Genomic DNA, 26,300 nt, shown 5'->3' with positions numbered 1-26,300 from the left:
TAGTGACCCCTTAACTCAAGTTAATTTTGATAGGACACACAATGGCACGTAGCATTTCTTGTTCCTATGTGAATTAATACTTGTCACTTTACTGCCCGTGTGCTGAGTGATAGAGGAAATGGGCACTACAGCAGCTTCCCATGCGATGTGCATAATAATGTATTTATTTTATTTATTTAAACATTTTATATACCATCTTTCCATATAAGGATCACAACAGTTTATAAAGTTGTTTAGCCCCTCCTGTCTACTCACAACCCTGGAATAGGTATCAGGGTTAAACCTTCAGGGAATTTGTCCCCAGTTTGTCTAAATTTCTTTTCATTCATTCACTTACCTGAATCTTGATAACAGGAAGAAATACATTTTAAATGTTTACAAATGGAATTAAATTTATTCAGCAGACAGCAAGCACCATCACAAAATAACATTCATAGTTATAACTCAACAAAGAAACAATGAGTGGTTACAAAGGTGGTGTCTGATGACAACTCATGTTAAAAGGTTAGGATGAGCAACTTGCTCCATTTTTTTTTCTGGACAGATTATTCCAGTCCTGTTTTCCTCCTTAAGGAAATCAGAATTCTAAGGCCCTGCATGCAATGGGGTAAAACCAGAACTGGCTCAACCTGCCTTGCCTATAGATATGGTGAAATCTTTGGGAGTTCTGCTGGACTCGAACTTGGATTTAGAAGTACATGTGGCTCAGGTAGTGTACACGGCATTTTGTAAGCTACCATTGGTCCATCGAATACAATCCTTGTTAGATCTCAAATCATTTAAGATGGTAGTTCACTTTGTACTGGTGTCTCATCTGGTCTACTGTAATACTCTGTACATCGGTTTCCTTTTCAAGTATGGTGCTTCTATTAGGTGAACGAGGCAGTTGCCTACAGCATCAACTCTTGGGGGCAGCAAAATTGTCAGTTTGAGTATCCGTCCTCTGGCCCATTCCATCAGTGGCTCAAGAAGAGAGGGGAGAGGTCTTGTGGGCTGTGGGCAGAGCTCATCCTGCTGACAGCCGAAGAAAAGAGGAAAGAGACTGGTGGGGCTGCTAGGGAAGCCCATCACGTCAGTAACCATAGGGAAGAGGCCCACAGTGAGGGCATGTGTGAGAGAAGAAAAGCTGTGCATATGTGTGAGTGAGAGAGAGGGAGTGTGTGAGCAGGTATAGCTTTGAGGGAATGAACATGTGTATGTACATGAGAGAGAGAAGGGGAAAGTTTGTGTGTCTCGCCACCTCTAATTCACAATCTCATCGTGACTGGAAATCAAACATTCCCAGGCGTGGAGGGTGAAGGATTTTTTAATCCTTATTTGTTTTCATTATTGGGGATGTTATTTGATGTATATTGTATATTTTATTGGTGTTTAGGAAATTAAAAAAATATTTATCTGTTTTAAATTATTGGATGTTCCATTTGTCAGCTGTTTTAAAATATTTATTAGTATGATTTTTACTATTATGATGATTTATATTTCTTGATTTTATTGTTTGATGTTCTATGATGAACGGTGATGGAGAGCGAAAGAATGTGTGTGAATGAAAGACATCAAGTATGAGTGGAGGGAGGGTGTGTGAGAGTAACAGCATGCATGAGGGTATGAGTGAGGGAGGATGTGAGTGAGTGGGAGAGTAAGTGTGAGTGTATATATGAGAAAGAGAATTATTAGGAAAGGTATGGAGAATAAAATGGAGAATGTCATAATGCCTCTTTATCACTCCATGGTGTGACTACACCTTGAGTACTGTGTAAAATTCTGTTTGCCACATCTCAAAGATATAGCCAAACTAGAAAAGGTAAAGAGAAGGGCAACCAAAATGAGAGAGAGGATGGAACGGCTCCCCTATGAGGAAAGACTATAGAAGTAAAGGGTCTTCAGCTTGGAGAAGAGACAGCTGAGGGGATATGAAATAGATCTATTTATGTATTTATTTATAAAACTTTTATATACCGATGTTTGGAACAAGGTCTACAAACAAAAACAAAAAAGCAAGGAAATTAGTGAACTGTAAAATAATAAACATGCCCGTGGCGGCAGACCCCGATGGGACCCCCCTACCGACTCTGATGCTCCTCTTCATGCTCCGCACCGCGGCAGGCCTCCCAGAGCCTGCTGTATGGCCGCCGACACTGTCCTACTTCCCTCAGCAAGGGCTCCTCCTCGACACGCGTGGGAAACTCCGCCCCTTTAAGGGGCAGTGACGCGACAGAGGATGATCTCATAAAGGAGGGAGTATTTAGACCTGGTAGCTGCTGTGGAGAGCTGCCTTAGCAACAGGTTGCCTCTCCTGAAGGTTCAATTGCTGTTCCCACAAGCCTCCGGATACATAATTCCTTCCATGTATCCCTTTTAAAACCGTTAGCACTCTCTCCCTTCCATGCAGCCCCATCTGAACTGTCTGCCGTGGTGTCTGATGATGACTCTGCTTATCAGGTTCGGGAAATTCTTGATGTCCGCCGGCACCATAGATGCTGGGAATATCTGATTGCGTGGGAAGGCTTTGGTGCTGAAGAGAACTCATGGGAACCATCCTCCAACATTCTTGACAAGGCATTGCTCCAGCACTTTCACCAGACACACCCTGGCAAGCCTGGCCCTTCTCGGAGGGGGCTAAGAGGGGGGGTGTACTGTTATAGTTCGTGGGCACAGCGCTCACGAACCACACCCGTGGCGGCAGACCCCGATGGGACCCCCCCCCTACTGGCTCCGACGCTCCTCTTCATGCTCCGCACTGCGGCAGGCCTCCCAGAGCCTGCCGCATGGCCGCCGACACTGTCCTGCTTCCCTCAGCAAGGGCTCCTCCTTGACACGCGCGGGGAAACTCCGCCCCTTTACGGGGCAGTGATGCAACAAGAGGATGATCTCATAAAGGAGGGAGTATTTAGACCTGGTAGCTGCTGTGGAGAGCTGCCTTAACAGGTTGCCTCTCCTGAAGGTTCAATTGCTGTTCCTGCTCTGTGCCTTGTTCCTGCTCCGTGCCTTGTTCCTGCTCCTGATCCTGTATCCGATCCTTGGCTTGATTCCTCTGTTTGACCTCAGCTTCATCTCCCAACTTCCTTCTTGTCTGCCGCCTGCCTTGAACCTCTGGACTGTCATTGACTCTTCCTGTCTTCCGCCTGTCACGACTTGGACTGCTCACTACTTCTCTCGTCTCCAAGAGATCTCCTAAGTCCTGCCAGCCCTCTCAGTACCTAAGGGCTCAACCTGCGGGGAACAAGGCCTGGTATAGGTGAAGGCCCTGTCAGGTATCCTGGTCTTGATCCACCTCCGTGTTATGAGCATCATTGCAGGCCTTCCTACAGTATTTTATTTTATTTATTTATTTATAAACTTTTATATACCGACATTCTTAGGAACATCACGCCGGTTTACAAGCAACTATAAAGAATGGAAAATTACAATGAACAGGGAGGGGGGCAGGGGAGCAGGCTAGAAGAGAGAGAGGGTCGCAGTGGCAGTCAGAAAATAAAGAATTAGAGTAGTTACATCTCTCACTCTAGCCGGCCCAAGGGTCCATGAACTCAACAAAACAAGATTAAATCTAAAAGGTTAATTAAAATGTACATAAAAAACAACAAGATAAAACATTTCTAATATAATAATCGTTAATAAAATGTTGAGAATTAATTAAATACAAGCCTTCAGTAATCGTAAAAACTATAAATAACTACTAGGATAAAATTAGAATTTCTAAATACTTGACTAAGTGGCTAAAACTATTATTAAATAAAAGGTGGTCTAAAATAATCAAAATAAAAACATTCTAAATTATACAATGTAGGTGGAAATGAATTAGCCAATGCCATCCTTATATGCTTGCTCGAAAAGCCAAGTTTTGAGATGTTTTCTATAAAACTTTAGATCGCTCTGTAACCTCAGGTCCACTGGAAGAGAATTCCATAATCTGGGTCCTGCTAACGAAATGGCTCTCTCTAGCTGTAGTGAGTCATGCTGTAGAGACTGACGGTATTGATAATAGACCTTTGTTGGATGACCGCTGAGGTGTATGAAGCCGGACCACTGCACTTAACCATTCTACTCAATTGCCATAGACTGCTTTGTGCAAAATACAAAGTGGCTTATAATCAATACGTTTTTCGACAGGAAGCCAGTGTAGCGATTTTAATATGGGGGTGATGTGTTCCTTTTTTTTTTTTTTGCAACCTGTTAATATTCTAGCAGCAGAGTTCTGGAGAATCTGTAAAGGTCAGATAGTAGATTTGGGTAAGCCTAACAGGAGAGAGTAGCAGTGGTCAGTTCCTATAAAAATGAATGACTGTAAAATTGTTCTAAAATCATTAGGGTGTGAAAGTGGCTTCAAGGCTATAAAATAATGAGTGGAATGGAACAGGTAATTGCGAATCAGTTGCTTACTCTATGAAAAAATATGGAAGCCCAAATTCAAAAGCCTTTAGCCAGGCTACTCAGAAGTTATTTGGCTCAATGAAGATTTGGGCACTTATCTGGCTAATAAGTTATCCGGTAGAATTTAGCTCTATAAATTAGGGGTGTTCTGGCAGAATAACTAGGTGGGGATGAGTTAGCCAGATAGGTTAGATGGCTAACTCCGATATTTAGAGTTGGCCATATAACTTATCCAGCTAAGTCTGGTCTGGCCAAAGACGTGTCCTAAAGTTAACTGGCTAAAGTTAGCCAGCTAAATTTAAGATAGCTGGCTATAATCAACAGTTTATCTGGCTAACTTTGCTATCTGGATAGTGAATATGGACTTCAAAAAGACTAGGGAACACTCCCTGAAGTTACGATAGCACAATTAAAGCAAATCAAAGAAAATACTTTTTCACTCAACACACTATTAAGCTCTCGCATTCATTGCTGGAGGATGTGTAAAGGCAGTTAACATAGCTGGGTTTAAAAAAGGTTTGGAATAAGTTCCTGAAATAAAAAGACCATAAACCATTAACCAGGTAGACTTGAGGAAAGCCACTGCTTATTCTTGTGTGTAAACAACATAGCATCTGCTGTATCTACTATATGAGGTGCTGCCAGGTACTTGTAACCTGGATTGGCCACTGTTAGAAACAGGATGCCGGGCTTGAAGGACCCTCAGTCTTACTCAGTATGGCAGTTCTTATGTGAAGAGAAGAAAGTTTGTCTGCAGCAATCCCTCCTCTCTCCTTGCTAATCCACAACAATTTCAAGAGAGCAGCGTATTTTTTATTCTTATTAGTTTTAATTATTGAATGTTATTTGATATGTTTTCTATTTTGAAATATTTTATTGGTGTTTGGCAAACAAATAAAAATTGTTATGAGTTTTCAATTATTGGATGTTATTCTATTCATCAGCTATTTTGAAATATTTCTTATTTTTATTAATATGGTTTTGCTATTATGATTGTTTCATATTTCTTATTTATTTATTTATTTTAAGTTTTTCTATACCGGCATTCGCGATAAATATCGCATCATGTCGGTTCACAATTAACAAGTGGATAGGAACAAAATCAAAAAATAACATTTAGTAATAAATAATAATAATAATAATAGTAGTAAAAAACATAGATCAAGAGAAGGCTAAGGAATGCAGTTACAATAAAACAAGGGAATAAAATAACTTGGATCTGAGAAAAGAATGCAGGGGTTTAAATTAACAGAATATATATGCCAGTCAATGTGCTTATAGCATTGATGAATTGCCCTTATGAGGTAGGGATGTTAATTACCATGATTAAGGCAAAGTCTGGGCGACTGGTTGATAATGTAATAAGTTCAGTTTAGTTCAGGAAAAGCTTTCATCTTTGATGTTTTATGAGGAATGCTGATGTTTTTGGTCTTCCATTTTTGCACTACATACAAAATCTGGTTTGCTGCAACTTCCAGTTCGGTTTTTGTCTGCACATTTCTATTTACACTTTATGGTCTCTTTATTCTGTTTTTGTTGAGGGTCTGCCTGTGCATGTGTGATTGACGTGAATTTTTCTGCTAGCATGCAGTTTTTGTGTAGGGATCTGTAGCAGCTTGGCTTGTTTTATTTTCCTAATAGGAGGTGTATTAGTGTTTTAGGGCCTGGTGTAATTTTTGCAGTTTTGCCTTTTCATAGGTAGGGTTATTAGTACTGTCTGAATGCTGGCAGTTAGTGCTGCTTTGATCTGAGAGATTTACTATATTGTAATTGTAATTTAGTTTACTCGTGGCTTTCTAAGGGCCATGCCTTCATCAAACACATCACAATAGATCTAATAACATATGGCAGGGGTGGCCAACTCCAGTCCTCAAGAGCCACAAACAGGCCAGGTTTTCAGAATATCCATAATGAATATGCGTGAAATAGATTTGCACGCACTGCCTCCACTGAATGCAAATCTATCTCATGCATATTCATTGTAAATATCCACAAAACCTGCCCTATTTGTGGTGCTTGAGGACCAAAGTTGGCCACCCCTATCATATGGGGACAGGTATCTTTTTTGCCGGTTTTCTGATTGGCATCACAGGAGTGCATGTAAATATAATATGCATGTTGTGGTAAGTAATATTTTATCTCAGAAGACTGTACTGAGGTTCTAATGCGAAATGAAATCTGAACAAAGAACAGACATATATTAATCATTTATCATGAAGCTAGTTTTATTTGATAACTACTTTCTGTGTTTGGCAAACTTATGAGACAGGAAATGTTCTATGGAGCCAGATTTAGAATTGTAGGCTACAATTCAAATGTCCCTTGTGAACAGAAAATCTCATTCATTTCATAGTAGGAATTTCTGGCAAACAGTCAAGCTGATAAAATGTTTTAAATTTGTTCAGGGTTATTTTATTTATTTATTTATTTAACTTCTTTTACTATACCGACACTCAAGACCAGGTCTTATCGTACCGGTTTACATTAGAACAAGGGGAAAAATCAATTAACGTATAAGTGGAAAAGAGAAGTTACATTAAAACAGGGAGAGTAAAAACATGGATGTCGGAAGATAGGACAGAATTAAGTAATTGAACATTATTATATTATTATATGAATCATTCTGTTCCCTAATATAATGCTGTCAATCAATATAATGCTGTCAATCTTATGCTAAATTTGTTTCACAGGAAGGGTAATGTTGAAAAGAATTTCTGCAAGTAAAATAGTGCTTCACTCACGGAAATGGCCCCTCAGAAAACTGCGCGACTGCTATGCGTGCAAACTTAGACGTGCAAGCACTGTATGAGAATGCTGTTATACATATAAGGAAGAGATGTTCCAGGGTGTGGAGTCTCGGTGGGGCTGGGACTTACACACGTACTTTTTGATTTTAAAAATACGCGAATAAGTTCAGTCAGCAAAACTGCGTGCATCAGATAGCAGATGTGCATGTAGTTTCACCGGAACAATTTTCAAAGCAGATTTCTGCATGTAAGCCCACTTTGAAAATTACTGTAACTTGTGTGCAAATCTGCCAGCTGACTTCTGTAAAATGTTACAAAATTAACCCAGTAATTGGTAACTGATGATCTGCATGGTCTGCTTCCTGTTAGAGCTAGGTTTTACCCCTATGCATGCTTTTTCATCATTTGGGCACGTTGGTTAACTGCATTGTGCAACGGTCAGGAATACGTTTCTGCAAAGGGTGCCAGACACTGCAGATCGGTTAGCAAGTCTCTGCTCCACCAGTGCTCCATTTCCTACACTTAGGGGTTGATTTTAAAAGGCACGCACGCGCGTCCATGTGCGCACGGTTCCCGACACAAGCACACAGACGCAGGTATTTTATGACATGCGCGTGTTAGCATGTGCATGTTATAAAATATGATTCCCATGTGCACATGTGCCGCAATCGGGCCTTTGCCCAGTTCCCTCCCAGTCCACTCCAATAAAGGAGCAAACTGGGAGGGAACTTCCCTAACCTTAACCCTATCCTTCCTCCCTCTTCCCCTCTCCTCCCCGACCCTTAAACCTACCCTAGCTATCCCCAATTTTTTTGTTTTTATACTTACTGCTCCTCTGGAGCAGAAGTAAACTCCGCGCGCTAGCTGACTGCCGCCGTGCGCTACCATGGGACAGCGTCTAATGGCAGCTCTAGTAATCACAAGGTGAAGATGAAAGGGGGTGGGCTCAGGAGTAATCTTAGGAAATATTTTTTTACAGAGAGAGTAGTAGATGTATAGAATGGCCTCCCAGTGGAGGTGGTGGAGACAAAAATAGTGTCTGAATTCAAGAAAATAAGGGATAAATACAGGGAATCTCTGAGGGAGCGATGGAATTGTAAGGGCTACATACATTGGATGGATGGGCAGGCTAGATGAGCCATATGGTCTTTTTCTCCCATCATGTTTCTATGAGCTGTCATAGATCTAGACTGATCCCTAGAATGATCTGCCAAAGGCTATCAATATTTCTTAGTCTAGTGCCAACTCATTACAATTTCTTTGTTACCATCTCTTCAATAATTCTCTTTCAAACTATGGATTGAATTGTGAGTTATAAAGAACTGATTTAAATCTAGACATCTTATTTTATTTTTAGATGTTTTTACTATGTGTGTTGCACTATTACTTCTATAAAGTGCGACATTATTTCTTATTTCCAATCTTAATCTAGGGACAAAAGATCAATTATTTCAGATACTGAAAATGCTCTCAACTCTCTTGGATAAGCTTTTAGATTCAAAACTCTCCTCATGGTCATAAACTTTCATAGTTTTGTCAGGGATGTGAACTGGCAACAGCTGGGAAATGAAGGGCTGAAATCCTAGTGCCAGAACTGGGAAGCTGAAGAGGGGGTGGCAGGGCCCAGGACCCTGTTTTTCAGTTTAATCTTTTGGGGAGGGGGTGGGTGTGGGAAGGGAGGGCAAGGCCTGCCATAGATTTCTTTTGCATGGACTGGTGGGGGGGGGGGGGGGCGGGGGTGAGGATTGGCGGGCTGGGACTTGGTTATTTTGTGAACTTGTGGGGGGGGGGGGGGGGCTCCAGGGCCAGGACTTGGTTATTTTGTGAATTTTGGAGGGGGAGCATCACTGCTTAGGCTCTTTTTTTCATTTTTACACTTTCTGGGGAGTTGGGGCTCCCTCAAGTGGTGGCCCAGGTGTTGCGAATCCGGTCGCGGGCCCTTACCGTCTCCAGGCCTCTCGGCAGGCTGCGGCGTTCCCTGACGTCCCCGGGCCTTGGCAGGCCTTCTCCGCGGCGGCGTCCCCATGAGGGAGATGCCGCCGAGCTCCTCTCGCTTGCCCCGCCCCTTAGGCGCGCACGCACGCAAGAGACACAGATTTAAAGGGACCTTGGCCCTTTAAATCTGTGTCTCTTGGAAACTTTGGCCGGCCCCCTGGATGATGTCAGACACCAGCAGGGTATTTAAACCCAGCTGCTGCTTCAGATCATTGACTTGCAACGAGGTTCACTCCCAGGAGTCGTCTACTTGCTGTTCCTGATCCAGCCTTGTTCCTGATCCTCTCAGCTTGTCTTCCTGATTCCTGACTCCGGTACGTCCTTGGTTTTCCTGTCTGCTTCCAGCTCCGACTCTCAGACCATCCTTACATTCTACTTCTCTGCCTCTACTTTGACTTCCGGATTCCTCTTTGGACTTCCTCTCCGGGAGACCACTCCTAAGTCCAAGCGACTCTGGTCCCTAAGGGCTCCTCCCAGGGGGACCTCGAGCTTCCAGTGGTGAAGCCCCGCTTGGTCTCCTGGCTCCGTTCCACCTCCCAGCCATTACATCTTCGGCGGACTTCTCCTTAGCACTTCCTCATCATCCGCTGGCCAGCCCAAGGGTCCACAAATCGTAATACCAGGGTTGAGCAGGGGATCAGTCCTGACCCCAATCAACCTCCCCTCTTTGCTGCATTTTTTTTTTGGTTTTGTTTACTACTGCTTTAAATGTGAGGCAGGAGCCTCAGGACCCTCCTTAATGTCCCAGGCCTCCTGACTCACATTTACCGTTTTTCCAAGAGGTGTAGCTATTTTAACGGGGCTGACCACCTTCTCAGTTGGCCGCAATAAAATATTTGCATAGGGTTGCCTATGCATGATCTAATTTGCATACATTTGCATTATTTATGCATGTAAATCACATGCAAAAAAAGGTCATTATAGTAGTGGAGGGAACCTGGGCAGGGAGATGCAAAATATCAAGTATATTGCATGATATACACGGTATAAGACATGTTAGAGCACTACCGCAGCTTGATGCGTCTCCCTAATAGTTAGTTCAAGGTCCTAATAGTTAGTTATGTCCATGGCCAAGCACAGCGATTGTGCTTGGCCATAGACCATAGATCAAAACCAATATGCCTGCATGCTGACCTTGGCCATGAGATGCTGCTGCTGGGCAACAAAAACTCTCTCCTCTTAAGTATCTCCAGTCCTGGTCAGCCCAAGAAACAGACACTGGGCTCTCTGACCATCCACATGGCTGTGCACAGGCTGTCTCCACAGGTCCATTCTTGATGCCATTCTTGCTCAAGTTCTAGGATGTGCCATTGCTGAAGCACCCACTTCTGTTTTATCTAGAACAGTTTCCTTTGATACTTTTCTGGGATTATGATTTAGGACAGTTTCCACTACTCCTTAATATTTCGTTTTTCCTCTAAAATGTCCCAGTCTGTGAGCTACACTAACTTCTGCCACCTCTCCCTTTTCTCTTCCTTTAGTCCAGACTTCACATGTCTCTATAATTGTAGCTCTTTCTCTTTCTAGATTTCTATTCCCATTTTCGACAAAATGGGAAGAGCCTCGGTCAAGTATCTATCTATATTTATTTATTTATTAGATTTTTATATACCGTCGTTTTGACTAGCCGTCACAATGGTTTACAACGTTTCAAAAATAAATAACATCCAATAAAATATATCTAAACATAAAATGAAATGTAATCATAAAACAAGATAAAGAAACATAAAATAGAATACAAAATTCATAATCATAAATACAGTTAATAAATCAATAAAATATAAAATTATAAAATATAAAATAATCTGTAAAAAACTGAGGTAAAATAAAATATTATATATATATATATATATATATATATATAAAATATAGGTTCTCGCTCCCTCTCCCCCCATGGCAACATGGCAATTTTAATTGTGCAGCATGTAGGGTTGACAAATAGATTCCACTCTCCTTTAGTTGCTTCCTTACCATGCTGAAATGTTTCTGCAGCTTGACGATCTACTGAGTACTCATAATTACTATCTGGAAGACCCTCGAACCAAGAGGGCTTCCTGTGCAAGCTCTTTGTCCTAATAGTCCAAACTTCTGAGAACTATTGCCCATGGCGACATTCCTGTCTTTGTTAAAAAGTTTTATCTTCTCTAATAACTAATGCTGCACTCAATAAATTCACCACAAAAGATTATTCACTTCTTTTTCCTCAGACACCTCTCAAATGGTTTTAAACTAAATTAACCACAAATGGGCAAATTCTTAAAGGGTTTAGGGTCCTCAATTGACCCTTCTGAAAATTTACTAAGGCTCAGTCCCTAAGTTTCAGCTCCTAGTACTGCTAGGCCTTTAAATTTAGGGTCCTAAAAAGTGGGTGGCTATAGGGGTGGAGTTAGGATGGGGCAAAAAACTTAAGAGTTTAGCACTGATTTTCAGTACTAGACACCTAACAGGAGCCTAAATCTGGACAAAGAAATAACAGACCTACATTTAGCAGCCTAGAGGTCCATATTTAGCCACTGTGTGGCTTGGCTAGTTAGCCAGATAAACTTAGCTGTATACATGGACTAAGTTAGCCAGATATCTCAAAGTTAGTTGAATACGCTTCTCCGGCTACCTTTAGGACAAGTCTACGGGATGACCAGAGTTAGCTAGAATTTAGCTGAACAAGTTCCCAAATCTTCATTTAGCCGGATGACTTTTGAGTGATCCAGCTAAATGCTTTTGAATGTGGACCTCACTATTTTTAGACTTCTAAATTTACATGACTTTTCAGCTGAAAACTTAGGCCCCTAAGTTTGGATGAAAATAGGCACCAAATTTAGGGGTCTAAATTTAGGAGCTCAGTTTCTTCTGGATGTCGGCTGCAATCAGTTTTCCAACATTAATGGCCTTATCTCTCAGCTGCAACTCCACCCCCCCCCCCCCCTACATCCCACGGTGGTGCAGCATTTGGATTTGCTGGCATGGTTTCCACTCCCTGCCAGCAAAAGATAGGTCTCGGCATCCAGCGGTGGCACAGCATTGTGACATGATTGCATGGCATGGAGAAACCCTGCTAAGAAAGGTCATGTGGCAGTGCCAGCACAGGTGAAAGAGTGCAAAATGGCAGAGAGAGAGAGCAGAGCAGTGCGGTGGCTGCAGCCCAGAGTCCCGGGATCGAGGTGGGGTCTGTGTGTGTGTGTGTGTGTGTGCGTGTGTGTGCGTGTATGAGAGGGTAGTGGGGGCGGAATGTGTATGAGAGAGTGGTGGGGATGGTGTGTGTAGGTATGAGAGCGTGGTGTGTGTATGTGTGATTATGAGAGGTGATAGGGTGGTGTGCATGTGTGTGTGTGTGTGAGGGGTGGTGGGGGTGGTGTGTGTGTATGAGAGGATGGTGTGTGTGATGTGTGTGTGTGTTTATGAGACAGTGGGGTGGGTTGTGTGTGTGTGTGTGAGGGTGGTGGGGTGGGATGTGTGTGTGTGAGAGAGAGTGGTGGGGGTGGGATGTGTGTGTGTGAGAGGGTGGTGGGGGTGGTGTATGTGTGTGTGATCTTTGTGGGTGTGTATAAGAGGGTGGTGGAGGTGGTGTGTGTATGAGAGGGTGGTGGGGTGGTGTGTGTATGAGAGGGTGGTGGAGATGGTGTGTGTATAAGAGGGTGGTGTAGGTGGTGTATGTATGTGTGTATAAGAGGGTGGGTGTAGGTGGTGTGTGTGCGTGTGTATAAGAGGGTGGTGGAGGTGGTGTGTGTGCATGTATGAGAGGGTAGTGGGGATGGTATGTATATGAGAGGGTAGTGGGTGTGTGTATGTATATGAGAGGGTGGTGTGTGAATGTGTGTATGAGAGGATGGAGGGGGTGGTTTGTGTAAGAGGGTGGTGGGGGTGGTGAATTTATGAGAGATTGGTGGGGGGGGGGGGGTGTGTGTGTATGAGAGGGTGGTGACGGTGATGTGTGTGTGTATGAGAGGGTTTTGAGGTGTGTGTGTATGAGAGAATACCTGTATATGTGTGTGAGAGAGGTTAACGTTTATGCATCCTCCTTCAATCTACAATAATCTATGGAGAGTGGGAGGGGTTTTTTTATCCTTGTTAATTTTAATTATTGGATGTGATGTATCTGCTGTTTTGAAATATTTTATTGTTTCGTAATATTTTAAACATTTTATACATGTTTTTAATTAGCTGAATTTATCCGCAGATGTGACATTCTCTTTTTTGTATGTTTAATGTTTTATGTTTCTTGATTGTGTTTGCATTGCTTACAGAGTTTGCCTTCTTGTGATTTCCAGGTCAGTTTTTGTCTGCACGTTTCAAATTATATTTTATGATCTCTTTAGTCTGTATTTGGTGAGAGTATCTGTGTTCTGCTTGTGAGTCTGAGGCTTTAGGTATTCTGCTAGCATGTAGTTTCTGTGTAGGGATTTTATTGCGTCCGTCAGTCGCTCTCTTTGGGCAAGATGGCTGCCTCCGGTGCCGGGTGCCGAGTGCCTCGGTGTTTCCAGACCAGCATAAGCGTGGCCCATGCCGCCATGCTCACCTCCCGTGGTCTCCTAGAGCTCCTAGGTATATCTAGCCTCCGCCTCCGCTACCACCTTGAGTTAGCAAAGACTTCGCTTCGCTACTCTGACTGCTCTAAGCTGTACGCTTAGATGCCGCTTTCACTCTAAGGGCCTCGCTCCAGTAAGAAGCTCTAGACACCTGCTCCTCGGGGTCTCTCGCTTCCAACTTCCCTTCAGGGTTCCTCACTAACTAAGACTACCACTCCTCTCTATTCTCATTTCAGGATATTGGACCATTGGGTACTGCTCCTCGAGGACCTATCTACATTTATATCCTGCACCATGGACCTTCGGTCCCACCTGATCTGATTACACCACCATTCTACCACCAGGAAGACGCCTTCACTCTGTGAGTACCTCTACGATCCAGCGCTCCAACTCCACCCACCAGCTGCGGCATTACCCGCACTGTGGGCTCCTGCCTATCATGAACATCTGGGTGAGACTACACTACTGAGCCTGTTGAACGTACCGGCACCTCGTGGATCAGTGCCTTACCTTCCTGCTTTCACCATCTATCTACAGCAGTACAATAAAGACTCTATCCATACTGTGTCTGTTAACTATGTCAGCCAATCGCAGTGGTTCCCCATGGGGCTCCTCCCTGTGGGCGGAGTCATCTCCATTGTGACAAAGGGTCCACAATGCCTCAAACATAACAGATTTACAACACCTGGCTTTAATCTGTTTTCCTAATAGGAGGTGTATTGGTGTTTAGGGCCTGATGTAATATTTGCAGTATGGATTTTTCATCGGTCGAGTGCTGGCAGTTATGAATTGGAAGGCTTACTATAGTGGGATGTAGTTCAGTTTATTCCTGGCTTTCTGTGGGCCAAGTCCACTCCCAGTGCACTTTACCATAAGTCTAATACCATATGGGATCTAGTAAACCGCCTTGATTACTATAAGAAAGATATTTTATTAAGTCTATTAAACTATTTTGAACATGTGATTTTTGCAGTGTATGCCAATATAATATGTGTTGTAAGTGATATTTTTACTTCAGAAGATTGTACTTTGAATGTCTATTTTCCATATGCAGTCTGCCTTTTTTAGGTTGGGGAAGCTAATAAATTAAAAAATGGAAAAGAATACACAAGTTTTAATTATGTAGGGAGGCGAGGGAAGGGGGAATGAAAGGCTGTAAGGTTTGTCTAGGGCATCTAATACCCTTGTATCAGCCCTAAGAGAGAGAGTGTCACACACACACACACAGACTCCCACCATTCATCAACCTCTCCCACCCCCAGGGGGCAGATCCTGGAGAAGGGTGGGAGGCAGGGAATGGAGGAATCCTATTTCAGTCCCAGGAGCTGGGGCGGCCTTTGGTCACCCCACCCCATTAAACACTTCTCCGGTGCCCCCTATTGCGGATGCTGAAGACTGAACAAAAAAATAACAGGCCCAAAAACTGAATGTTTAGAGCAGTGAGCTACAAACAAGGGAAGCCAAGATTCAAATCCTATTGCCATTCCTTGTGACCCTGGGCAAGTCACTTCACCCTCCATTGCCTTCCCTTGCCCTTGGTGATTTCACCTGCACCGGGAATTTGAGGGGGGGGCGACACCATTTCATCCTTCACCTCAGGCTGCAGATTGCCTTGAGCCGCCCCTGCACACTACATATAAATGGGTGTCATTTGCAAACGTGACAGATGCTGGATCACCATCTGACTTGCACTCTGAGAGATCCCCACTTTCTCACATAGCACTACAAGCATTAGAAAACACTGCTTGAGATTCATTGCCTTTTCATATGGTCAGAATATCAAAGAAAGATGGTATCCTGTGCCTTCGGACCATTCCACACATCAAGAACCTCATGGCCACATCAACAGTGGCTATTGTTCAGTTCATCCACTCAGTGAGCAAATAAAAAGTTTTCAACATCCACTTTCAGGCAAAAGCTAACACTTATGATATATGACAAACTGTGAATCTTCATATGTTAGCTGACAAGGACAAATCATTGCATACATAATATATATATGGGAAAAACTCAAAGAATGGTTAAGACCCATCAGAGCTGTCTTCACAGCTCCCTTGGTGGATCTGGTTTGTCACTAGGCCACATCTTTGAAGATCTTACACTTTTTGTGATGGACTAGGCTTGCTTGGACTGGAGGGGAGGTGGCAGGAGTAGACAGTTTACCCTTCTTCAGCAGTAATGGATCTTTTGACTATCAAATGGAATGGCGAGGCTTTCTGCTGTATTGTTGCAGATCCATAGTGACACGCTTCTATTTTTCTATATCTATAATGGAAGCAATGACCTTTCCTTCATTTTCATAATCAGGAATATATCTGTGGAAATCTCCTCCATTGGATAGTTTTTTGAAGTATAAATACAGATTCGGCTTATGTGCTTATGTGCTTTTCTCTGTTGGTCTATGTTAAAATGCTTTTTCATGTTTGTAATAATATGCTTAAAATTGCTAGCTATCATCAGAGCATGGGATGCGGAATAATTGGCATTTAACTGAATTACAGCCTTGAACATCTTACATCTATAAGAACTTCCAATTCATTATTTTGTGAATGAGTTGTTGTATTTAGGAGGAATAATCAGTAGTTGATTCTAAATAGAAGTGAACATTAAAGAAGTCCACCTCCTGATGATGTGGAGTAAGAGCTCGACAATGCTTAGTCATCATGACTTTTGAATAATCCTGTGTTGTATATTACATTTGAGTTGGTATAGGATGTTCAGGCCACTAAATGTTTGCATGATTTTTCTATAGAAGGACATCTCTCCCCTACTGTAGACGAGCAATTGAAATATGGGCCATGTCGGGTCAGACCATTCACAGGTCTTCATTGGTTCTTCAGACCCTCTGAGGCTGCTCTGCAGATTTTTATCTAGTGGACTTGGGCTAGATCATCTATAAATTTGACCTCTTGACTTGTACCTTTTTGAGGATCTCTACTGGGTGAAATCCCTCTTCTACTTTCAGACTGTAAACTGGTATCTTTTTGCATATTTTAAATATTTGATAATTGTGGTTGATTTTAACCACATGTATGCAACCTAAAAAACTTTAAGAACATAAGATTGGGTCAGACCAAAGGTCCATCAAGCCCAGTATCCTGTTTCTAACAGTGGCCAATCCAAGTCACAAATATCTGGCAGGATCCCAAAGGGCAAAATAGATTCCATGCTGCTTATCCTAGGGATAAGAAGTAGATTTCTGCAACATCACCTTAATAATGGTTTATGGACTTTTCTTCCAGGAACCTGTCCAAACCTTTTTTTAAAAGCAGCTACACTAACAGCTTTCACCACATCCTGTGGCAACAAATTCCAGAGCTTAATTATTCGTCCAGTAAAAAAATGTTTTTCTCTTATTCGTTTTAAATATACAACTTAGTAACTTAATTGTGTGTCCCCCTAATCTTTGTACTTTTTTAAACAGCAAACAACTGATTCACATTTATTCATTCCATTTCCACTCATTGCTTTATAGACTTCTATCATATCTCCTCTCAGTCTTCTCCAAGTTGAGTCTCCTAACCTCTTCAGCCTTTCTTCATTGGGGAATTGTTCCATCCCCTTTATCATTTAGTTTGTCCTTCTCTGTGCCTTTTCTATTTCTGCTTTATCTTTTTTGAGATGTGGTGACCAGAACTGCACACAATATTCAAGATGAGGTCGCACCATGGAGCAAATCAGAGGCATTATGATATTCTCTGTTTTATTCTCCATTCCTTTCCTAATAATCCCTAGCATTCCATTTGCTTTCTTGGCTGCTGCTGCACACTGAGCAGAGGATTTCAATGTATTTTCAACAATGACACCTAGATCCTTTTCCTGAGTGGTGACTCCTAATGTGGAGCCTTGCATTATTTATTTATTTTATTTAACATTTTTCTATACCGAACTTCATGACAAGCTTTATATCAGGCTGGTTTACATCAAACTTAGGGGTTAACTGAACATAACCATATAACCATATAGCATTATGTAGCTACAGTTTGGGTTACTCTTCTCCAAGTGCATCACTTTGCACTTGTCCACATTAAATTTCATTTGCCGTTTGCATGTAGAGTCTCCCAGTTTTGCAAGGTCTTCTTGCAAATTTCTCACAATCCTCTTGTGATTTAACAACTTTGAATAATTTTGGGTCATTGGCAGATTTGATCACCTCCCTCATTATTTACATTTCCAGGTAATTTATGCAAAAGATTTTCAATCTGGAGACTTATGATCAAAGGTGAAGTCTCTGTGGATGAGTAGTGCCTGAGCACTGCCCACCCCACCCTGCTCCAGTATTGAGCCAATTCCTTCATTATGGCCGGGAAAGGGGAATTTGTGTTGAGTTTAGCACCCCTCGATTGTTTTGAAGAATTGGCTCCTATGCCTGTGATTAAAAGCTGCAGGTTTAACAAATGTAAGTATACATGGTGAAATTATGCGTATCCCTCTACTCTACCTGCGCCACCCTCCAAAGTACAAAATGCCTGCGCATCTGCTCCCTGCCAACCCTCGTGCATTTCCTGGGTATTTTCCCTTTTCCTTCACGGTAGTTTTGTTCCTTGTTCACCTTTGCAGCCCTCTCAGCTTTAAAGTGTATTTTGCTGGCTTGCCACCAGGTTTTCAGCTGCTTTAATTTATGTTCTTGCAGAGGAGTCCAAGAGCTCATCGGAAGAGCCCAGCTCGTGATCTTACCAGAAAAGTCTGCCAGGAGCTTGCCATTTAGAAACCTCAATGAAAAAACCTACTTCCTAGCAACAAGTAAGCATCATGGCGACACTTCATGGAGCTGGAAATGCGGGGTTTTTTTTAATGCTGACCTTCTTTCAGGGATATATGCAAGCTCAGTCTTGGTGTAGGTTTCCAAAAACTTTATGAAACTGTAACATAGATAACAGTGAGAATGACGCTGGTGAGCACGGTGAAGGATACCATTTGTGAATGTGATCTTTGCTCCTCACTACAGGCTTTTTCTCATCAACCATTGTGCAATCCTGCCATCCCAGAATAAAAAGCTAGAACAAAATACCCGGCCACATCAAATGCATGTATATTTTCATTTACGACACACTGCAGGGCCAACTACATCTTCACTTTGTTTCTCTTTCCTTCTGTTTCCCATACTCTCATGAACATTAGAGCATCTATAAAGTATCTAGTGGTTGTGTTTGAACTGTTCTGCTGTTCTTTATTGCTCATCTGTTTTCTGTAGTCAGATAATATAACGTCTAATGCTAAGGTATCTTGGTCAGCCGAAAAGCATTCCCAGCTGGCAGAGTTTGATCTCCCTGGTCCCACGGGGGGAGGGAGGAGTGGAGCTTCTTCTAAAGATGTGCAGACTCGGGCAAAACCCTCTGCAGCCAAGCAATAGCTCCATTATTCGCCCCCACACTGCTTGCAGAAAGCCCAAAGACTGGACAACGTGCCATTGTTTTTTGTAAATCTCTTTCATGACTTCCTAGCAGCCCCGATTCAAAGCCGGCTGAACTGCTTTCCGCGTCGGTAATGAAGGCGGATTCTGAAAGGGCCATTTTACTGCGCCTGTGGTTTCATCTGTAGCCTGGGCACAAAGGACAGGCTCAGGCCATGTGGCTGCAGCCTTTTAACACCCAGCAGGGCAGGGCACTCCATGACCTAATACATCACTCTTAAAGGTGCATCAAACAGTTTGGAGGTTTAGTGTAGATTTTTATCCAAACTAATATGCCCATACCCTGTAGCAAAACAACTGTTTTAAATTATCCATGTTGCATTAATCAATCTTTTCACTTACGCATCGAGCAAAAGGATTGATGGTTCAACACGGATTTGGTTTAATGTCTAGTCATGCTGCTGAACTTACCCTAAAATGATCTTTGGTAAGGAGAAAAGATTTTCCGTTCAGTTTCATATTTTCTTGGCAAGAAAATGAAGACAATTTGGAAGGGAAAAGTTCAAGAATATGATGAGCTAAGAAAGGCGCGCTCCGAATAATACACAGGGTCATCTCTCTGATTTTGTTTCTTAATTTAGTCTGGCATTAAAGGAACACTTCAGACAAACAGACTGGAGAGAGACTCCAGATCTCTTCATCACAGCAGGAACAAACCTTTCCTGAGTCACATCGCATGCTAGAATTTGGCGGTAAACGGCTTTTCTTTCCTTCGCTCCCTGCTGAAGGCCCTGCAGGCAAACAAATAATCACGATGGGCCTGATTTTCAAAAGCATCTCCACACACAAAACGTGATTTTCGGCACCTAAATGGTCTCTTAGAAAATTGCCCTGGGGGCCGTGCATGAAAAGTGCACATGGAAGTGATTTTGCCAGGGTGCAGAGTCGCGGTGGTGAAACCATTTACGTGCATGCTTCCAATTTTTTTCAAAGTATATGCGTAAACGCATGCATACACATGTACATCTCCACCCAAGCAGGCATAGATCTGTGCACATATCTGCTCATTTTCAAAGGGGACTTACACACGTCATTCCAGTTTGAAAATTCAGGCTTAAGTCTGCATTTGCTTTCTATGTGTGGGTTGTTATAAAATAATTCTCCCTATGTATCTATGGATGTAGGCCTTGCACAATGGCTAAAAATACTTTTCCCTGCAGGCAGGTTGATTGGAGGGCACAACCACTGGCAGTAAATTCAGAGTCAGTCTAACAGGCCTTTACAGGACTCAAGCTGCATGTACCATGAATACTCTACATATACTATCTAGCAACTTAAATGAGTGTCATACTTAGGAATCTAGGGCCTACAGGTCCCATTTATTCAGAACAGAATACTAATGTTCAAAGCAGGCAGCTGCTTCGGATGAATCCTTAACATGTAGACTTACAAGTAAAATCAAAGCCTGGATGTTGGAAAATGTAACAGCTCCAGATTCATTATTGATCATATATATATATGAGTTACAAAGTCATATCCTACCTTAACATATTCCATAGTGGGACTCAGGAAGCTCTGATCTCTGTGAATGAAAAAAAAAGAACAAGGCCATTTATCCATTTCTTATCAACATGAGGAGGGTAATTTTTAAACAGCCCGCACAGTGGGATAAAGTCTGGATATGCACTGGGCATGCAGACTCTACCAATCTCATCAGTGCATGGAAACACAAAACACACATGCCCACACACGCTCCCTCTTTGAATGGTGGAACTTCGACATGAAAACTCACAAGCATACTTCTAAAAATCGAAAAGCATAAGGTGAATTTTAAAAGCTAGTCGCGTGCCGAAATCAGGAGATGCGCACCCATCTGGCACTTCCACCTGTCCACCTGATTTTATAAGGCGGCCAGATGTGCGCCCAAGTGCCAATGCGCAAATATCTCCCATCAGCCAAAAAAGGGGCAGGGTGTGGAGATTTCGGGGCACGGCCAAGAGATGTGCGCCCAAGTAGCTACGTGCCTGGGCGTGTGTCCAGGTTCAGTGCCGCATTACTTTACTTCTGCTATGGAGGTGTCTGAGGCATCTAGCAAGAGTTTGAGGGTTCTGGGTTAACGGGGAGAGTGCAGGCTAATGAACCAGGGGGGTTTGGAGGGCCTAGCTGAACAGTGGTCTAACTGGTGAAACTGATCATTGACAGGACACATTTGTGTTATAAAATACTCTCACTTGCGCATCCATAAGCTGACTTATGCTGCTGGCTGGGCACATGCTTAAAATTAAGCTCACATATACATGCACCTAGGCTATTTTATTACATGTGCACATTTTGCCCACTACGCGTCAACTTCCTTTAGATTTTACCATCCAACTAACGACTTTTTGAGGTACTCCCCCATTTTAACAAAGTTAGTTTTCCTGAAGTCTAGGACCCTTGCCTTAAAATGAACCATCACCATTTACACTTTGGAGCTGGGATCTCAAACGAACCAGAACCTTTCCTGCTAAAGTTAAGTCCATTTTGGTTGTTATCTGTTGTTGTCTGTGCACTGTCTTTAAAAAAAAAAAAAAAAAAAGCACAACTGAAATAGATATTTGGGAGGGCTGTTAGTCTGCTTTACCTGTTTAACACCTACCCACCCACCCCTAGGTTTGTGTTTCTTATATAACCTGCCTAGATTCATAAATGGCAACAAGGTAAATTAGTATTTCCATAATTGCTATTCATCAAATGTCAAAACTTACCAAAATGAGGATTATCCAATGTAACTGCTGTGGAGCCTTTATTCTGAGGGAAAGCATCTGGAAACTTAGAGCTTGCCCAATTTGTGCACAACTATCTTCCTTGAAAAAGGAGCTGACTGAGGTTAAAGCTCAATTAGCTTCAATTACAAGAATTACACCCACATTGCATTACTCAGAAAATAATTCCCCAACATCACAGAGAAACCAGAAGTCAAGAAAAAGAGATTCATTAGGCTCAGGTAGGACCCACAGTCAACCATTCTTGACAGATGGACAGCCAACAGGTACACCCTCCCACTCAAACAGGTCATTAAGAAATTATTTAAAATCCAGGAATACAGTGGGCTCTGGTAGAATTAGACCTGTGATGAGACACACAATGTACCAAATGCAAAAAGAACAAAAAGCCTTCTCTATATTAGAAACTGAAGAAGTTCTTGAGAAAAACATTGAAGTGTTACCAGAAAAGAGAAAACAAACACAATGCATGCAGAATTTCAAGATCCATAACCAAAAGAAAAATCTAATTGAGATGGATAACTCTGTCAACAGTGGCACAACTGCAAAAGGAAAGAGTGAAGTGAATAACAAATCTCAAATAAAATCTCATAAGGAGTCCAGGAAAAGCAATAACCTTAAAGAGAGTACCTGGAAGGCTATGACCACAAATGCTCATAGTTTGGGAAATAAAATCCCAGATCTGCAGGCCCTAATGGCTGAGGCAGAATTGGACATTGTTGCTATCACAGAGACATGGTTCACAGAATCTCATGATTGGGATACAACAATACCAGGCTATAACTTGTTAAGGAAGGACAGAGAGGATAGAAAAGGGGGAGGTGTGGCTCTTTATATCAGAAACAACATCCAAGCATCTGAGCTGCAAGGAAGTTGGGGCAAGGAAGAAGCAATATGGGTCGACCTAAAAAAAGATGACGGAGCATCCATTTATATTGGAGTGGTTTACAGGCCTCCAAACCAAAAGGAAGAGCTGGACAGAGATCTGGTTGAAGACATCCATAAGATAGGTAAGAAGGGAGAAGTGGTGATCGTGGGTGACTTTAATATGCCAGATGTAGACTGGAAAATCCCATCTGCAGAAACTAAAAATAGTAGAGCAATAGTGGATGCCATGCAAGTATCTTTGTTCAAACAAATGGTGTTGGAACCCACGAGAGAAGGAACTATACTCGACTTAGTGCTCACTAATGGAGATAATGTCTCCGATGTCCAGGTGGGCACCCACCTCAGCACCAGTGATCATCAAACGGTATGGTTTAATATCACTAAAAGAATAGGGAAAAGAACCACAAAGACCCGAGTTTTACAGTTCAAAAACACGGACTTTGAGGAAATGGGTAAGTACCTGGAGGAAGAACTAAAAGGATGGGAGAATGAGAGAGATGTGGAGCAGCAGTGGACCAATCTAAAACGAGCAATCACCAAGGCAACTACTCTATATGTTAGAAATGTAAAGAAAAGCAAAAGAAAATTGAAACCTATCTGGTTCTCAAAGGAGGTGGCTGACAAAATTAAAGCTAAAAGAACAGCATTCAAGAAATATAAAAGATCCCAAAGGGAGGAACACAAAGAAGAATATTTGATTCAACTGAGGGAGACAAAGAAATTAATCAAGTTGGCAAAAAGTCAAGCGGAGAGAGAGGATTGCCAAGGAGATAAAAATGGTGACAAAACATTTTTCAGATACATCAGCGAAAAGAGAAAGGTCCAAAGTGGTATAGTGAAATTGAAAGGTGATAATGATCAATGTGTGGAGAGAGACGAAGAAATGGCAGAAATATTAAACGAATACTTCAGCTCTGTGTTCACTAAAGAAGACCCTGGAGAAGGACCATCTCTACACAACAAGAAACTGGAAGGAAATGGAATAGATGAAAATCCTTTTACAGTAGAAAATGTGTGGGAAGAGCTAAAGAACCTGAAAGTGGACAAAGCCATGGGGCCTGATGGGATTCATCCAAGGATATTGAGGGAGCTCAGAGATGTTCTGGCAGGTCCGCTGTGTGACCTGTTCAATAGATCCCTTGAAACGGGAGTGGTGCCGAGTGATTGGAGAAGAGCGGTGGTGGTCCCGCTTCACAAGAGTGGGAACAGGGAGGAGGCTGGCAACTACAGACCGGTTAGCCTCACTTCGGTGGTGGGAAAAGTAATGGAGTCACTGCTGAAAGAGAGAATAGTGAACTATCTACAGTCTGGAGAATTGATGGACCAGAGGCAACATGGATTCACCAGGGGAAGATCCTGTCAAACAAATCTGATTGACTTTTTTGACTGGGTAACCAAGGAATTGGATCGAGGAAGAGCACTCGATATCATATACTTAGATTTCAGCAAAGCTTTTGATACGGTTCCGCACAGGAGACTGGTCAATAAAACGAGAAGCTTGGGAGTGAGTGCCGAGGTGGTGACCTGGATTGCAAATTGGTTGACGGACAGAAGACAATGTGTGATGGTAAATGGAACCTTCTCTGAAGAGAGAGCGGTTTTAAGTGGTGTACCGCAAGGATCGGTGTTGGGACCGGTCCTGTTCAATATCTTTGTGAGCGACATTGCGGACGGGATAGAAAGGTAAGGTTTGTCTTTTTGCGGATGACACTAAGATCTGCAACAGAGTGGACACGCCGGAAGGAGTGGAGAGAATGAGACGGGATCTAAGGAAACTGGAAGAGTGGTCGAAGATATGGCAGCTGAGATTCAATGCCAAGAAGTGCAAAGTCATGCATATGGGGAGTGGAAATCCGAATGAACTGTATTCGATGGGGGGGGAAAGGCTGATGTGCACGGAGCAGGAGAGGGACCTTGGGGTGATAGTGTCTAATGATATGAAGTCTGCGAAACAATGCGACAAGGCGATAGCAAAAGCCAGAAGAATGCTGGGCTGCATAGAGAGAGGAATATCGAGTAAGAAAAGGGAAGTGATTATTCCCTTGTACAGGTCCTTGGTGAGGCCTCACCTGGAGTACTGTGTTCAGTTCTGGAGACCGTATCTACAAAAAGACAAAGACAAGATGGAAGCGGTACAGAGAAGGGCGACCAGGAAGGTGGAGGATCTTCATCGGATGACGTACGAGGAGAGATTGAAGAATCTAAATATGTACACCCTGGAGGAAAGGAGGAGCAGAGGAGATATGATACAGACTTTCAGATACTTGAAAGGTTTTAATGATCCAAAGGCAACGACAACCTTTACCATAAGAAAAAAATCAGCAGAACCAGGGGTCACGATTTGAAGCTCCAGGGAGGAAGATTCAGAACCAATGTCAGGAAGTATTTCTTCACGGAGAGGGTGGTGGATGCCTGGAATGCCCTTCCGGAGGAAGTGGTGAAGACCAGAACTGTGAAGGACTTCAAAGGGGCGTGGGATAAACACTGTGGATCCATAAAGTCAAGAGGCCGCCAATGAAGAGTGGGTGACTCGCCAGAATGATGGCTACTGCCTGGACACAATACCCTTATTCAATAAACATACACATGGTTACTGTGACTCCAACATCACTCTAAGCTTCAACAGCAAGAGGAAATGTGGAAAAAAGGATTTGCACTCACAAAGCCGGGAGTAGCTGGCTTGTTACGGCGGTTACTACCCCAAACCAAATGTGCCTGATACTTCACTTTCGATGCACATCCAGCATAGCTCTCTGCTCCAACGGCAGGGGAGAAGAAAAACTGATACTTCACGCATACCCAGCATAGCTTCAACGGCAGGGGAGAAGAAAAAAGGATTCACACTCACAAAGCGGGGAGTAGCTGGCTTGTTACGGCGGTTACTACCCCAAACCAAATGTGCCTGATACTTCACTTTAGATGCATATCCAGCATAGCTCTCTGCTTCAACGGCAGGGGAGAAGAAAAACAACCAATAAGGGCTGTATAACATAGTCTGGGTTAAAACAAATAAGCATGGGTGTAGCTTGCTTATTGCGGCGGTTACTACCCCTACTACCCCCTAACTAATCAAGCTAGATATTTCACTTGGATGCAGCTCCATCACTGCTCTCTACATTAATGGTGGGGGAGGAAGGGAAATAGAACCAAGAGCTAAAAGAAACAGATAAGTATGAGAGAAAAAATGTGTGAAGCTTGCTGGGCAGACTGGATGGGCCGTTTGGTCTTCTTCTGCCGTCATTTCTATGTTTCTATATGTTTCTAAGAATCACACTATCCGGTGATCACTGGATCCCAGATAATCATCCACTGCATCAGGAACACTGTCCCCATCAGTAAGCAACAGGTCCAGTATCTCCCTACCCGTGTGGGCTCTGTTACCATTTGATGGAACAGTTCTCCCTGCTTCTAGAAGACACTGCATCTGGGATGTCCCAATCAACATCTGGCAGACTGAAATCCCCTACCAGTAGCACTTCCGTAAATATCCTTCACTGAATCTCTGTCCATTTCTTCTGTCTGCTGCACCACGTCTCCAAGACAGCCACGAGTGCCTCTAGATCCAGGACTTTATTTAGCATACTATGAGCATTAGTGTACTCAGCTTTCCAGAGCTTGCTCTTTTTTTCTTATTTTTATAATTGGATCATAGAAATAG

General features: G+C 42.7%; 1 protein-coding gene across 2 annotated transcripts in view; it reads right to left on the bottom strand.

Moving 5' to 3' along the window:
* Positions 1 to 26,300, bottom strand: part of BCAR3 (BCAR3 adaptor protein, NSP family member) — a 173,010-nt gene that overhangs the window by 59,875 nt on the left and 86,835 nt on the right. For both annotated transcript variants that reach the window (XM_029617983.1, XM_029617984.1), the window contains one exon: positions 20,532 to 20,571. In XM_029617983.1, coding sequence (XP_029473843.1) covers positions 20,532 to 20,571 — 40 coding nt within the window. The remainder of the gene's footprint in view (positions 1 to 20,531; positions 20,572 to 26,300) is intronic.

The sequence above is a fragment of the Rhinatrema bivittatum genome, chromosome 10, assembly GCF_901001135.1.
Source record: "Rhinatrema bivittatum chromosome 10, aRhiBiv1.1, whole genome shotgun sequence".
In the NCBI taxonomy this organism is placed as follows: domain Eukaryota; kingdom Metazoa; phylum Chordata; class Amphibia; order Gymnophiona; family Rhinatrematidae; genus Rhinatrema; species Rhinatrema bivittatum.
The sequence above is the reverse complement of the archived record's forward strand: the minus strand, read 5'-3'. Positions and strand labels throughout refer to the sequence as shown.